Below are 16489 nucleotides of genomic sequence, written 5' to 3'. Positions count from 1 at the left end.
CGTTACAATGAGTGAGATCGCCGGGAAACAAGCAGCTTTCCCAGCGATCGCTCCCATTGGCTGCTGTGACGCTGATGTCATCAGGACCTGAACCAATCAGGTCTCGATGACGTCGGGGGTCCCAGCATGCATTGTGCACCAGGATCCCCGCGTTGTAAGGTATGTGGGGGTCCCGGGGGGCACAAAACCGCCGACAGTAGATAAACGTCGGCGCTGCACAAAGCCCAGCAAGCGCCAACGTTTATCTACAGTGGGCGGTCGTGAAGAGGTTAAACACAGACAGATCCACTTATCTTTTTTTAGATTAAGGATTTGTTCACACTAGAGACATTCCCTTTTCCTGAGGGTTTCTGCTTCTTTTTTTAATTTAAAAAATTGTTTAGTCAACAGTTCTGTAACTCAATAAAAAGGTAAATATGTGGGAACTCAATCAGATTTAAACACAGCCTTATTCTTGAAGTAGTTAAGTAGTTATATTTTATTTGGTAAATAATTAAGTCCATTCTGTTTTTTTTTTAGTAAAGCAGTGATGGACTTCTTGGTGGACCTGTGCAGCCAACAACATTTGAATCCTGTTCAGCACACTCTTGAGGTGCGCTCCGGAGTATCACAGCAACCTTTGACATTAAGGCCAAATACCCTCATTGGAACTTTAGACGTAGAAACTATATTTCTAAAGGAGAAAGTTACAGAATTAAAAGTCCGAAAGCCACCTCCAAAGATTCCCGAGGTTAGTTAAGGAAACAATTTCAGCAACTGTAAATGTTTCTCTGCTACATATCTAGAACTCATTTCCAAAGCTGAGTTCAACCTTCTTAAGCTATTTCTGATGAAAATGAAATGTGATATTTTTATGTTCAGTTACAAAATTAAAAAATCTTAAATTTTTATTAACAGAGTTTTAAGTTTTATGTTAATAAATATAAATGTGTGCCAATAAATTAGGCAAATTTGTAATATACTGCTTGTTTCAATTACTGGGAATCACAATATTTAATATTTTTTTTCGTCAGTGACCAAAACAGTCATGATGGTGTCTAACCGACAAGAGAGTGATTTGATACTCCTGAATGGGTTTACATAAAATTTTGGCCAAAAGCAGGCAGTGTTGTCATGTGACAGAGTTATATGCACCATTCCAGTCTCTTGCCTATCCAGTACAAGCCACTGTGGTGGGCTATTCTGGGACTGTGTCATGCTCCTTGATTCGAACCGTTAGACTGGGTTTTGTGGTCGGCTTCTCTACCTGGAGAGCCACAGCAGACACACTTTTTCTCAGGGTTTTCAGGTCCTGTTATTCTGGTGCCATTTGTTTATACACATATGTTTTCATTTGTCTGTCCTATCACCTTTCGGGTGTGGCTTTATATTCTTTCCCCCTGCTGGCATTTTTTGCTGGTGATACAGTAGTTTATTGTGGATATTCAGCCATTGTGCTATAGTTCAATGCCAGTCAGTGAAATTCCAGCTAGGGTTTATCTCCTTGCTGTTTCTATTCCTTACTTTGCACCTACCTTCTGTTTCTTTTTAGGAAGTTGGTAGCATATAAATTAAAAATATGTACTTTATACTTCATTTTGTTTGATTTTTTTTACTCACTCTGGAATCTTTCCTTTTTTCAGCACACTTTCCCTTTTGTAGGTAATTTACACTCTACACTGCCCTCTGATTATCTAGGAGGAAGGTGAATAGCTTAAGGGTATGTTCCCACTGTCACTAAACGGTGCAGGTTGGATGCTGCATGCATCCGCAGCGTCAAACCTGCAGCAGCCAGATATTACAGCATAGTGAATGGGATTTCATGAAATCCTATCTCCACTATGTGTTCAGAGACGCCTCCGGCATCCCTGTGGAAAAGGACATGCAGCGCGTCTTTCCAGACCGCAGCATGTCTATTTATATTGTGGAGAAACTCCGTCTCCACAGCATAAATTACCCATAGACTATCATTTGATGCGGTAAAACCACATTCTCTTTATAGTCACATGCGTATTAAGTGCAGGAATGCAGCTTTCTACGCAAGTGAATTAATTTAAATAATGTCTTACCTTGTGCCACAGCCGGAGGCTTGTGTCCACTGCAGTTCTTGCGATGAGCTGAGCCGAGCCGACCGCGAGAACTGCCATGCACGTGACCTCTGGGGTTATCTCCGGTCATTAGGCATGTTCTCACGGTAAGCTGATCATGAGAACTGCAGTGCAGGTGACTGCTGGAGATCGAGTTATCTCCAGTGGTCATCTACAAGCTTCGCTGTATCTGGAAGTCAGGCTAAGTCATTGCATAATGCCACCATTTAGCCAAAGGCATCCAGATGTAGCAGAACTGGACTCGTCGTGGGACAGTATGTATATCTTCTCTGTGGAAAGGTATGGTATACTGTTGCTTTTTTTATTCTATTTCTCTTACTGGAGATCGAGGGCCTTGGTGGAATTGTTGTTTGGTAAATATGGTTTAATTGAGACTATTAAAGGAGTCTGTGTGATTATGTGTCTTTATTTACCAAATAACTATAGGATTAATAATGGGTAGGTGTCTTATAGATGCCTCTCCATTACTAAGCCGTGGGCTTGATGTCGCGGACAATACGAAGGTGACATCAACCCAACAAATATTACCCCACTTGCCACCGCTACAGGGCAAGTGGGAATAGCCGGGTAAAGTGCCACGATTGGCGCATCTTTGGATGCGCCAACTGTGGGGCGGCTGCGACCTGCTATTTTTAGGCTGGTGAGGGCCAAAATCCATTGGCCTCGCCAGCCTGAGAATGCCAGGCTGCAGCTGTCTGCCTTTTCCTTGGCTGGTTAACAAAAATTGGGGGACCCCCACGCTGTTTATTTTGAAGGGGATCCCACTATTTTTGCTAACCATCCAAGGTAAGCAGACTGGTATTATCAGGCTGGTAAGGTTCATGGATATTGGATCCTTACCAGCCTGAAATACCAGTTCCAGTAGTAAACTTTACTCTGGTTGGTTAACAAATATAGGAGGACCCCACGCCATTTTTTAAAATTATTATTTATTTCTTAAAAAGGAGGGGACCTCTCTCTGTGCTTTTCTCTACTTTCTGTGTCATGTACTTCTGTCTGTGTCACAAGATTCACTATTATGTAAATCAGTACACATGCATAGTAAGCTGCATTTCTGCACTTAATATGCATGTGACTAGGAAGATAATGCAGTTTTACTGCATCTAATGAAAGTGTATGGGTACTTTACGCAGATACATAAATTGACATGCTGCGGTTTGGAAAGATGCGCCACATGTCCGTCTCTGCAGATGAACTGCGGGAACCATTGCACGCATAACGGGCATGGGATTTCTTGAAATGCCATCCACTATGCTGTAACAGCTGGACGCTGCAGGTTGGACGCAGCGGATGTACGCAGCATCCAACCCGCAGCGTTTACTGATTATGGGAACATAACCCAATATATTTGCAAACAGGAAATCACTTTTTTTCATTCCCAGAAGCCAACTTTCAATTAGCTTTATTTCAAGTGACAAACAAAAAATGCATGCAATGAAAATAACGCATGTAAAAAAACGCATCAAAAACCGCAGGTGACCTGCCAGTGACCTCAGATGCAGATATGGTGCAGATTTCACCTGTGTCAAATCCCGAGCAAATACTGAGCCATTCTTGACCATGGGATCATACCCTACGGGTATGTTTCCACTGTCAGAAAACGCTGTGGGTTTGACAGCCGCTGTGGGTTTGACAGCCGCCGTGTCAAACCCGCAGCGTCCAAATGTTACAGAATAGTGGAGGGGATTTCATGAAATCCCATCTCCACTATGCTTTCAAAGACGCAGGTGGCAGACCTGCGTATCCGCACATGCGGCGCGTCTTTCCAGACCGCAGCATGTCTGTTTACGATGCAGGGACGCTCCATCCCCGCAGTGTAAATTTCCCATAGACAATAATTAGATGCGGTAAAAACGCATCTAATGATTAATCACCTGCGTGAAAACTGCATAAACGCAGCTTACTACGCATGTCTACTTATTTGCATAAGATCTTACCTCCTCCCACCGCTGGAAGTCCCCATCCACTGCAGTTCTCGTGATAGCTTACCACGAGAACTGCCGTGTTACCGCGAGAGCTGCCATGCACATGACAGGGTGTTATCTCCGGTCACTAGGCTAGTTCTCACGGTCAGCTGACCGCTAGAACTACAGTGTAGGTGACCGCCAGAGATCTCCAGTGGTCATCTACAAGCTCTGCTATTTGTGGATGTCATGCATCCAGATGTAGCAGAGCTGGACTTGTCGTGGGACACTCGTTATTAACCCCTTCCTGACCAATGACGCCACATAGGCGTCATGAAAACCTGTGCCATTATGACCAGTGACACCTATGTGGCGTCATGAATTCAAAGGTCACCCGACCCACACACACAGTGGGCTTTGTACTTCACCACAGGGGGGTGGCTTCGCCCCCACGTTGCTACGATTGCTCTGATTGGCTGTTAAAAGTGAAACAGCCAATCAGAGCGATAGTAATATTTCATCAGTGAAAATTGATGAAATATTACAATCCAGCCATGGCCGATGCTGCAATAGCATCGGACATGGCTGGAGACACCAATCTGTCCCCCCCACCGGTGATCTGCCCCCCGCCACTGAATGACAGCGGCGATCTGCCACCGCTGTCCTCATCTGCTCCCCCTGCCTTCCCTCTGCTCCCCCCTGCCTTCCGATTGCCCCCCCCAGTACCTTCCGAGTGCGGCTGTCGCTCCCAGTGTCCTGCGGTCCCGGCTCAAATCTGCGGCTGCAGATTCCATTCATTCATTTTGATCACTGTGATGAACTCTCACAGTGATCAAAATGAAATAAAAAATAAATAAACCCCCCGTTTATCACCCCCATAGGTAGGTACAACTAATAAAATAAAGAAAATATTTTTATTTTTATTTTTCCATTAGGGTTAGGGTTAGAATTAGGGTTAGGGTTGGAATTAGGGTTAGAGTTAGGGTGGAATTAGGGTTAGGGTTGGAATTAGGGTTAGGGTTGGAATTAGGGTTAGGGTTAGAGTGGAATTAGGGTTAGGGTTGGAATTAGGGTTAGGGTTAGAATTAGATTTAGGGTTGATATTAGGGTTAGGGTTGGAATTAGGGTTAAGGTTGGAATTAGAGTTAAGATTAGGGTTAGGGATGTGTTGGGGTTAGGGTTGGAATTAGGGTTAGGGTTGGAATTAGTGTTAAGATTAGGGTTAGGGGTGTGTTGGGGTTAGGGTTATGGTTAGGGTTGGGATTAGGGTTAGGGTTGTGTTGGGGTTAGGGTTGGAGTTAGAATTGAGGGGTTTCCACTGTTTAGGCACATCAGGGAGTCGCCAAACGCGACATGGTGCCACTATTGATTCCAGCCAATTTTGCGTTCAAAAAGTCAAACGGTGCTCCCTCCCTTCGAAGCCCCAACGTGTGCCCAAACAGTGGTTTACCCCAACATATGGGGTATCAGTGTACTCAGGAAAAAAATTGCAAATTGGTGTCTAATTTCTCCAGTTACCCTTGGAAAAATAAAAAAATTGGGGGCTAAAAAATTATTTTTGTGGAAAAAAAGATATTTTTTATTTTCACGTCTCTGCGTTATAAACTTCTGTGAAGCACTTGGGAGTTCAAAGTGCTCAACAGACATCTAGATATGTTCCTTGGAAGGTCTAGTTTCCAAAATGGGGTCACTTGTGGGGGGTTTCTACTGTTTAGGCACATCAGGGGCTCTGCAAACGTAACAACGACCGCAGACCATTCCATCAAAGTCTGCATTTCAAGACGTCACTACTTCCATTCCGAGCCCTGACGTGTGCCCAAACAATGGTTCCCCCCACATATGGGGTACCAGCATACTCAGGACAAACTGAACAACAACTTTTGGGGTCCGATTTCTCCTGTTACCCTTGTGAAAATAAAAAATTGTGAGCTAAAAAATCATTTTTTGAGGAAAAAAATGATTTTTTATTTTCACAGCTTTGCGTTATAAACTTCTGTGAAGCACTTGGGGGTTCAAAGTGCTCACCACACATCTACATAGGTTCTTTGTGGGGTCTAGTTTCCTAAATTGGGTCACTTGTGGGGGGTTTCCACAGTTTAGGTACATCAGGGGCTCTGCAAATGTAACATGACGTCCACAGACCATTCCATCAAAGTCAGCATTTCATAATGTCACTACTTCCCTTCGGAGCCCCGACGTGTGCCCAAACAGTGGTCCCCCCACATATGGGGTACCAGCATACTCAGGACAAACTGGACAACAACTTTTGGGGTCCAATTTATCCTGTTACCCTTGTGAAAATAAAAAATTGCGCACTAAAAAATAATTTTTTGAGGAAAAAAAAATATTTTTTATTTTCACGGCTCTGCGTTATAAATTTCTGTGAAGCACCTGGAGGTTCAAAGTGCTCACTATGCATCTAGATAAGTTCCTTAGGGGGTCTAGTTTCCAAAATGGGGTCATTTGTGGGGGAGATCCACAGTTTAGGCACACAGGGGCTCTCCAAACACAACATGGTGTCCGCTAACGATTAGAGCTAATTTTCATTTCAAAAAGTCAAATGGCGCACCTTCCCTTCTGAGCCCTGCCGAGCGCCCAAACAGTGGTTCCCCCCACATATGGGGTACCACCGTACTCAGGACAAACTGGACAACAACTTTTGTGGTCCAATTTCTCCTGTTAGCCATGTGAAAATTAAAAATAGTGTGCTAAATAATAATTTTTGAGGAAAAAAAATGATTTTTTATTTTCACTGCTCTGCGTTATAAACTTTTGTGAAGCACTTGGGGGTTCAAAGTGCTCACTATACATGTAGATATGTTCCATAAAGGGTCTAGTTTCCAAAATGGTGTCACTTGTGTGGGGATTTCACTGTTTAGGCACACAGGGGCTCTCCAAACGCGACATGGTGTCCGATAACTATTGGAGTTAATTTTCCATTCAAAAAGTCAAATAGCACTCCTTCTCTTCTGGACCCTGCCATGTGCCCAAACAGTGGTTTATGACCACATATGAGGTATCGGTGTATTCAGGAGAAATTGCACAACAAATTCAAGGATCCATTTTATCCTGTTGCCCATGTGAAAATGAAAAAACTGAGGCTAAAAGAACATTTCTGTGAAAAAAAAGTCCTTTTTTTCACAGATCAATTTGTGAAGCACCTGGGGGTTCAAAGTGATCACTATGCATCTATATAAGTTCCTTGGGGGGGTCTAGTTTCCAAAATGGGATCACATGTGGGGGAGCTCCAATGTTTAGGCACACAGGGGCCCTCCAAATGCGACATGGCAACCGCTAAATATTCCAGCATATTTTCCATTCAAAAAGTCAAATGGCGCTCCTTCTCTTCTGAGCCCTACCATGTGCCCAAACAGTGGTTTATGACCACATATGAGGTATCGGGGTACTCAAGAGAAATTGCCCAACAAATTTTAGGATCCATATTATCCTGTTTCCCATGTGAAAATGAAAAAATTGATGCTAAAAGAAAATTTTTGTTGGAAAAATTAAAATGTCCATTTTTTCTTTCCACGTTGCTTTAGTTCCTGTGAAGCACCTGAATGGTTAATAATCTTCTTGAATCTAGTTTTGAGTAGCTTGACTGGTGCAGTTTTCAGAATGGTGTCACTTTTGGGTATTTTCTTCCATATAGACACCTCAAAGTGACTTAAAATGTGAGGTGGTCCCTAAATAAAATAGTTTTGTAAATTTTGTTGTAAAAATGAGAAATCACTGGTCAGCTTTTAACCCTTATAACTTCCTAACAAAAAAAAATGTTGTTTCCAAAATTGTGCTGATGTAAAGTAGACATGTGGGAAATGTTATTTAGTGACTAGTTTGTGTCACATATTTCTCTGGTTTAATAGAAAAAAAATTCAAAATGTGAAAATTGCAAAATTTTCTAAATTTTTGCCAAATTTCTGATTTTTTCACAAATAAGCACAAAAATTATCGACCCAAATTTACTACTAACATGAAGCCCAATACGTCATGAAAAAACGATCTCAGAATCGCTAGAATCCGTTGAAGCATTCCAGAGTTACTACCTCATAAAGGAACACTGGTCAGAATTGCAAAAAATGGCCTGGTCATTAAGGTCAAAATAGGCTTGGTCAGGAAGGGGTTAAGGACTACATCGGAACAGGAAGTATTTTTGTTTGTTTATTTATTTATTTTTTCAGGAGATCGATGGCTTCGAGGAATTAGGCGTATAATAAAATGGCAAAACTGTGTGGTGTTTTATTTCATTAAAATACTTTTTCTGGCTGTCTTTTTTTAACCCTTTACATACTATAGGATTGGTAATGACACCTCTCCATTACTAACTGGGCTTGATGTCACCTTACAATGAAAGGTGACATTAACCCCTTATCACCCCATATGCCACCACTTCAGGGCATTGGGTATTGAGAGGCTAAGTGCCGGAATTGGCGCATCTTACAGATGTGCCTTTTCTGGGGCAGCTGTTTGCTGGTGTTTGTAGCCGGGGGGCAATATCCATGGCCCCTTCCTAGGCTATGCATATCAGCCCGCAGCTGTCTGCAAAGCCTTTCTGGCTATTAATTATAGGGGGACCCCATGTCATTTTTTTGGGGGGCCCCCCTATTTTAATAGATAGTAAAGGCTAAATATACAGCTGCGGGCTGATATTCATAGACTGGGAAGATCTATGGGTATTAACCCCTTCCCAGGCTATAAACATCGGCCCCCAGTCTCTGGCTTTCCCTCTCTGGCACAGAAAATTGCGTGGGATCCTACACCATTTTTTAATAATTATTTATTAAAAAAAGGAAAGGACATTGCATATTAGGCCGTGGTCATGCATGCGAGAAACTCGAAGAAGTCTCGAACCTCAGTACCCAACACTCGCGACTGGAGCGTTCAGCTGCATAGAAATACATGCTGAATGATCCCAGCAAAGAGCAAACAGATAAACGGCATACTAGGGCACACAAATCACCACATTACCAGACGGAGCTATTTATCTGAAGTATTGCGGCGTATAATTCAGTAATAAAATGGAGGTGCTTGCATGAAAAAACATGAATATTTCAATGTGAAGTGAAAAAAGAAGAAATATGCAGCACTCACCGATATAGCTGAAAAACTGTGCGTCTTTATTTCACATAAATTCCATCAAATGTGTGGACATGCAGGACGTTAGAGGAATGCTAGGGGAGGGAGGTGCCGGACAACGGCTGTTTCGCGATTACTCGCTTCTACGGGTCCAGGTGACCTGCCTCCCCTAGCATTCCTCTAACGTCCTGCATGTCCACACATTTGATGAAATTTATGTGAAATAAAGACGCACAGTTTTTCAGCTATATCGGTGAGTGCTGCATATTTCTTCTTTTTTCGCTTCACATAGAAATACATGCAGCTGCACACTCCAGTCCGAGTGCCGGCAGCAGTGCCGGGTACTGAGGTGTGAGACTCGTGCGAGTTTCCCCCAAGTGTGACCCCAGCCTAAGGCCGGTGAAAGACATACGAGAAACTCACACGAGTCTCGCTTGTCAATACCTGGTGCTGCCGCTGGCACTCGGACAGGAGTGTGCTGCTGCATGTATTTTTATGCAGCTGAACGCTCTGGTACTGAGTGCCGTCTATCTATCCCATATCTATCTATCTGTCCATCTATCTATTATCTCTCTATCTATCTGTCTATCTATCTATCTAGAATTGTGATGTAATTCCTTGTCCAACCTCTTCTTTTACATACTCCATTGAAGAATGTTTACACACACAAATAGATATATTTGTGTGTGTAAACATTCTTCAATGGAGTATGTAAAAGAAGAGGTTGGACAAGGAATTACATCACAATTCTTTTTTTTTGTTGTTAAATAATATATCTTCATTTAGCTTACAAAAAAAACGCATACGAATCCATATGAAACCCCCCCATCAAAAACGCATGTAAAAAACGCATCAAAAACACAGGTGACCTGCCAGTGACCTCTGATGCAGATTTCACATGCGTCAAATCCTGAGCAAATACTGAGCCAATCCTGATCATGGGAACATACTAGGGATGGGCGAATCCTGAAATACTCGGAATCGCTAGACTCTAACGAGTCCGACTCGGAAACTCGCTACTCGTTGCGAGTCTAGCGAGTCCAATGTTAATGAATGGGGATGCGAGTATTGCAGCGATTCCTGTGCTGCCATTTTTTTTGTTCCGCTTACTTCCCGCATGTGGCTGTGCACACCATGCGGAAAGTAAGCAGAACAATTGCGGATGGTACCCACGGTCCGGAGGAGAGGAGAATGTCCTCCGTGCTTTGGGCACCATATCCCTGTAAAAAATAGAATTTAAAAATAAAAAATATTGTTATTCTTACCCTCCAACGTCCCGCGCAGCCTTCCCGCCTCTCCACGCATCCGTTCCCAGTAGTCCTTTGCGAAAATGCCCGCGATGACGTCCGTTCTCGCGGGATCGCGAAGTCTCTCGGTCATTCGCGCGACGTCATCGCGAATTACCGCGAGACATCGCGATCCTGCGAGAACGGACGTCATCGCGGGCATTTTCGCAAAGGACTACTGGGAACGGATGCGTGGAGAGGCGGGAAGGCTGCGCAGGACGTTGGAGGGTAAGAATAACAATATTTTTTATTTTTTTTTACATTTTATCTTTTACTTCTGATGCTGCATAGGCAGCCTCAGTAGTAAAAAGTTGGTCACACTTGTCAAACACTATGTTTGACGAGTGTGACCAACCTGTCAATCAGTTCTCCAAGCGATGCTACAGATCGCTTGGAAAACGCTAGCATTTGCATTGGACTCGTTACTGTGCGAGTAATCGCTTGGAAACTCGCAGAGTACCGACTCCTGCGAGTCCCCTACTACTCGCAGAGTAACGAGTCCTAACGAGTAGATTCGCCCATCCCTAGAACATACCCTAACAGTCTTATAGGCGGTTTAGGTCCAAGCTGCCATCTTCTAGTTTGTTGTTAGGGCTATATATACTCATGCAGGAACCTTTAGGGACTGCTGGTCTGGATCTTTTTTCTGTACAGGAACTGGCAGGGTCAGTCACAGTTTTTAGTTTGTTAGCTTTTTTCCCAAGTGTGTTGTTCCCCAATCATAACAGACTGTAGTTGATGATGTACCATTCTATAGTCCCTGACTGCTGAGGCTATTTATTGGATGTAGTAGTCAGGTGAATTGTACCAGACATAATCACTGCAGTCCTGACAAAGAATGCCGGCGCAGTCTGTGTTTTAGCCACAACACCTTAAATAGCATTGTCTGCCTTCAACCCAGATGTTACAGTTGTTTGGCAACCTCTTTGAGCTGCATACCTTTATTTTCAATCTGTTTATGAACATCAAGAAGACTCTTCATCATACATTGATGTTCAATTTCATCTCTTTCTTTAGATCTGAGCTACAGTCAACATCTTTTGATACTAACACATAATGTACGACAACATTTACTTTGACAATATTCTGACAATTTATAAGAGACATGAAGCTGGTTGTAAACTAGTATTTACTTTAGTTTAATAATTTTGCAAATCTTTATCTTGAAGTATATAGTGCTATTTCATCCTCCCAAATCCCTAAATTACTGTTTGAAATTATGTAATGAACGTGTTGTTAGTGCCATTTTTCTTTTCTACAGATGACAGAGATGATATAATGTGTATCTTTGATTAAAGTTATGAGTAATGTGTTAGTATTGTTTACCATCATAGGAAGTAAAGCATACAAAAGACATTAGAAATAATTGGCCATGTACCCTTCAGCCTACCATGACTGTTCAAGTAGCCAATCCTAGGGGTGAGTTCACATGTAGTGATGCTATAGAAAACCTGCTGAAATGCAGTTTTGCCACGCTGTTGATATTGAGTGATTCCTTCCTACACAATTGTATAACAATCAACAATATTCTTAAATGCTGCCACAATTTATGCTAAAAACACTAAAGAGCTCCAGTCATTTTGTTCCTTATACAGTGGGTAAAATAATTATTTGATACAAAAGGTTTAAAAAAGACAGGGCTGATAAAACCTTGAAAATGAGGAGGGAAAGGAAGAGCATGAAACCACCAATTAGTATCCAAATCCAAAAGTAAACAAAAGGACCGCACTCAACGAGCTGGTGAAGAAATGCTGCTGCTTTATTGGCACATGCAATTCATGTTGGCCGGGGGAGTGATAACAGGAGTAAACAGAAAACTGACAACGGCCGTTTTGCTCGGACCCGTTGAAGCTCTGGTTCAGAGCGATACGGCCGCTGTCAGCTTTCTGTTCACTCCTGCTCTCACTCCCCTGGCCAACATGAATTTCCTGTGCCAATAAAGCAGCAGCATTTCTTCACCAGCTCGTTGAGTACGGTCCATTTGTCTACTTTTGGATTTGGATATTGCTGTGACGTTCCAGGGCGAGCACCCGTAGCTGCAGGCAAGCCAGGATTCCGACTACCGCACACAACTTGATCTTATCACGGTGCCATCCGCATTTATTTTTATCTTGCATTCTACCAATTAGTATGCTAGGAACAAAAAAAATATATACATCCAAAAAATGTTTAACAGACTCAATGTTGCACCAAGTGTTTCCACCAATAAAATAACAATATAATAATATAAATAATTATTGGTTCAGGTAGAAAGTAGACTTTGTTCATAGAAATTTAATTCATAAAGCTATAATATGGGTAAATACATGGTGCAGGCAAAGTGGTCCTTAATATGACACAATGTACCAAGTGCAGGTAAGATGACCCAGCAAGTGCATATATACTCTTATTCGTGCAAGGGGTATAACTAAAAGAGGTCTCCTTTATAAAGCCAACCCTTGCTGCAGTGTCATTGTATATGGTTGCAATAGCCCATGTACTGAAGTAAAGATTAATTTTGTTTACCTTGATAGCTGCCAAGAGCTGAACAATCTGGCTAAAGATGTTGAGCAAGGGGTGGTGTGGTAGAGCTGTTCTTTCCCCACACCCGACGGGCACCGTTTCACTGCTCGCTTCTTCCGGGGGAGTGTCACACATATTTGGTATCACCAAGTTGAGAATTGCCCGATCAATATATGAAAAGAACTAATCCGATCAGTAAATGCCGTAACAAGAAAAAAAATCAAAACGCCAAAATAACTTTTTTCGGTCACCACGACATTGCAATAAAATGCTATAATGGGCGATCAAAATATCGTGTCTACCCCAAAATGGTATCAATAAAAACTTAACCTCGGCACACAAAAAAATCTGCCATCATCCATCCCCAGATCACGAAAATTGGAGACGCTACGGGTCTCGGAAAATAGCACAATTTTTTTTTTTCACAAACTTTGGATTTTTTTTCACCACTTAAATAAAAGAGAACCTAGACTTCTTTGGTGTCTATGAACTCGTAATGATCTGGAGAATCATAATGGCAGGTCAATTTTAGCATTTAGTGAACCTAGCAAAAAAGCCAAACAAAAAACAATTGTGGGATTGCACTTTTTTTGCAATTTCACCTCACTTTGCTTTTTTTTTCTGTCTTCCAGTAAACTATATGGTAAAACCAATTGTGTTCTTTGAAAGTACAATTTGTCCCACAAAAAACAAGCCCTCACATGGCCATATTAATGAAAAAATAAAAATGTTATGGCTCTGAGAAGAAGGGGAGCAAAAAAAAAAAAACTAAAAAACTGAAAAATCCAAGTTGGTGAAGGGGTTAACATGACCACTTTCTTTTTCATGTACAACTGTAAAACACCATTTTTTTAATTAATTAACCCCTCAGCTTATGTCTTACAGGATTTATCTGCAGTATTTAGGTCAGTTGTAAAGAAAATAGTGTAAGCAGGATTTCACAGCCTATCATATGCTAATCTGTTTTCTTTTTGTCTACTAAAAAATGTAATACATGACTATTGTCCATCATGGGATTGCCAGAAGCTTGCCTTAGGAGATATATTTAGTATGTATGCTACTGCTGAAGTAATTTACTATTATGTGTCAAATTCATTTCACTTTGTGTAAGCAGCAGTGCATGCCAATCAAGAATTGCTTCTGTTTCTTGCTTTGTCATTTGTTTTCTTGTGGTTTATTCTATTCTTTAGAATCGGTGAACCATGTACATTTTCATACTCCACTTCCACTCATGCGAGTCTTTTTTCTAAACCCTTTGTCAGCTTGTTACAGTGTAAAAGATGTAAAAAAATCCAGGTGTGATTGTACTTTTCAGCTGTTTGCCGAGCACCTAGCAGTTGGCGTGCTGAGTAAGTCAGCTCCTTTTACAAGTCAACTGGTCCATCCCTTTTTTCAAAGCAAAATGCTAATGAGTCATTAGAGCTGGATGACAGGGATCAGGTGAAACTAGGAAGCCCATTCTGCATTCCATGACAGTGCATGGTAGCTAAGGCTTGGCAAAGAGGACTGATTCTAATGGTTCGGCCTTTCATTTTGTCTTCTCCAGAAAACAATCCGGCTTGTTGTCAACTTCCTTGGTACTCAGAAAGCTGTTGTGAGAGTCAATCCTGCGGTGCCCCTGCGGAACATCCTCCCAGCTGTGTGCGAGAAATGTGAACTTAGCCATGAGAATGTGACTCTTTTAAGAGACGCAATCAGCAAAGAAGAGCTCGACATGTCCCGGTCACTAAATGAGCTGGGTATCAAGGAATTATATGCCTGGAGCAGTAAACAAGGTAACTACCAATCTTTAATCATTTTCCTTTTTATAAAGTTGTTCAATTTAATAATTATGAATTAATTCATGCTAATTTTATTAATAGGTGTCATCTTTCTAGTGCAATGATGTGCTATGATGCTGCTGGTTTTGCATTGCCTTTCTTCAAAGCACCATAAGAGATATGTCACTGGCGATATGCACTATACACACCAGAAATCAATAATACAAGGAAATATCTTATCAGATCATTTTTTCCTCCACTGATGAGCCACTTCTTTTTTTCCTCCTGCCTCCTGAACTGATGATTCATTTACAAATACAGCTAAACTCCATTTTGCTCATGTTAAGGCAAACCCTCACCTCACTAAGGGATCAGATTACAGCTGTTTATTGCATTGTATAGAGACTGACGGGGAGGAGACGTTCGGAGCAGGGTGAAAAGGAGATGCACAGAGAAAAAAAAAGATTGTCAATCTGCTTTCCAGTACGTGTTTTATCTCCCCCAGTGCTGTGCTGCTAAGCACTGCTGTACTTAACTGATGCATATGAATGCTGTCTATTGTATGGATGTGAACTTTCCTGTACATGTGTACTATATATTATCAAGACATTTTGGCCATGCTTGTACATGTGCTGGGCTATTGGCATTCCTCCATTTTTTTTGTAAACAATTTTAATCATATTCTAAATAAATGTATTTTTTATATGTACTTTCTTGGTTTATGGTGACTCCAGAAGTCATTTTAGTAGGAAAGTACTGCTGTGTTATGTCTTTCACACCTGCTGCTGTTTCTGAACATGTCCTGTATTGAAACAGAAAAGTAGGAATCCCTCAGGTCTGTGTACTCTGTATGGGAGACATTACAGCATCTACTCCCCAACCACTAGCTCAGAAACAGAATGTAAAACTGGTGAAAAACACAGGAAACGAGTACAATAATAGCCAGACATGGAGGTATTCCTTATATACACATGACAGCTTACTCAGAAAAGTCATCTGAAAAGACAAGTATTATTTACATTTTCTTCTCTCAGTCTATGGAAAAGCCTGTAGCGTGGTGAGTGGAGAACCATAGAAGCAAACACACTTATGTGATTATGCTCCAAAATGCCTTTTTTATGCTTCTTATGTAAATATAAATATTCACCTACCTGGTGCTTTAATTTAACTCTTTCCGGCAAAACATCAAATTCTAAATACCTGAAGTGAGAAAACTCCATTCGAATTTGTATTGACGACATTGCCGACAAAGTGAGAAATACCTCATGGTTCAATACTGACCTAACAAAGGGGCCTCAGGGCTTCCCCAGTTTCCTCTAATAGATAAAATGATGTAATTTTATGTATAAATATAACAAAACATAAGGTTAAAAATAATTATATACAATTCACATGCACCTGACGTTTCACATAAATACATTTTCAGAATAAGCTGTCATGTATTTGTAGATGAGGAATTACACTATTTCTAGTTATTATATGATTTATATTCTGCATTTTTCGCTAATTCTTCCCCCTGCAGGCTCTTTCTTTAACCCAGAGCCAGACTGGGACAAAAAATGCAGTCCTGCCACACAAATCCCACCAGCCCACATACTATAGCATTTCTCATCCCCGATCATTGGATTTTTATTTACTTCCTCCAGCGGTTTGTGTTTTTTTCAGCGCTGGAGAGGCGCTTCAAGTGTAAGCCCCCTAACCCCAGTGATATACTTACGCTCCGGCATTTTTCCTGTTTTCAGCACTGCTCCGGTCTCTTGGGGGGTCTTCATGTGATCCCTCACTGATCCGCCCCCTATTTCACATACATTATATATATATATATATATATATATCTTGGGGGAAAAAAATCCCCTTCAGCAGGCAGACGTCAG

The 16489-nt window shown here is 41.6% G+C and overlaps 1 protein-coding gene across 8 annotated transcripts in view; it reads left to right on the top strand.

The window, feature by feature from the left end:
• COBL (cordon-bleu WH2 repeat protein) overlaps positions 1 to 16489 on the top strand; it is an 803866-nt gene that overhangs the window by 292439 nt on the left and 494938 nt on the right. For 6 of the 8 annotated variants that reach the window (XM_073549883.1, XM_073549882.1, XM_073549884.1 and 3 more), the window contains 2 exons: positions 520 to 730; positions 14402 to 14630. In XM_073549883.1, coding sequence (XP_073405984.1) covers positions 520 to 730; positions 14402 to 14630 — 440 coding nt within the window. Of the gene's footprint in view, positions 1 to 519; positions 731 to 14198; positions 14296 to 14401; positions 14631 to 16489 lie in introns of those variants that run through there. The other 2 variants (XM_073549888.1, XM_073549887.1) reach the window with 2 other exon arrangements.

The sequence above is a fragment of the Dendrobates tinctorius genome, unplaced genomic scaffold (assembly GCF_039654945.1).
Source record: "Dendrobates tinctorius isolate UK_male_01 unplaced genomic scaffold, ASM3965494v1 ptg000162l, whole genome shotgun sequence".
Classification (NCBI taxonomy): domain Eukaryota; kingdom Metazoa; phylum Chordata; class Amphibia; order Anura; family Dendrobatidae; genus Dendrobates; species Dendrobates tinctorius.
This window is presented reverse-complemented; position numbering and strand designations above follow the sequence as displayed.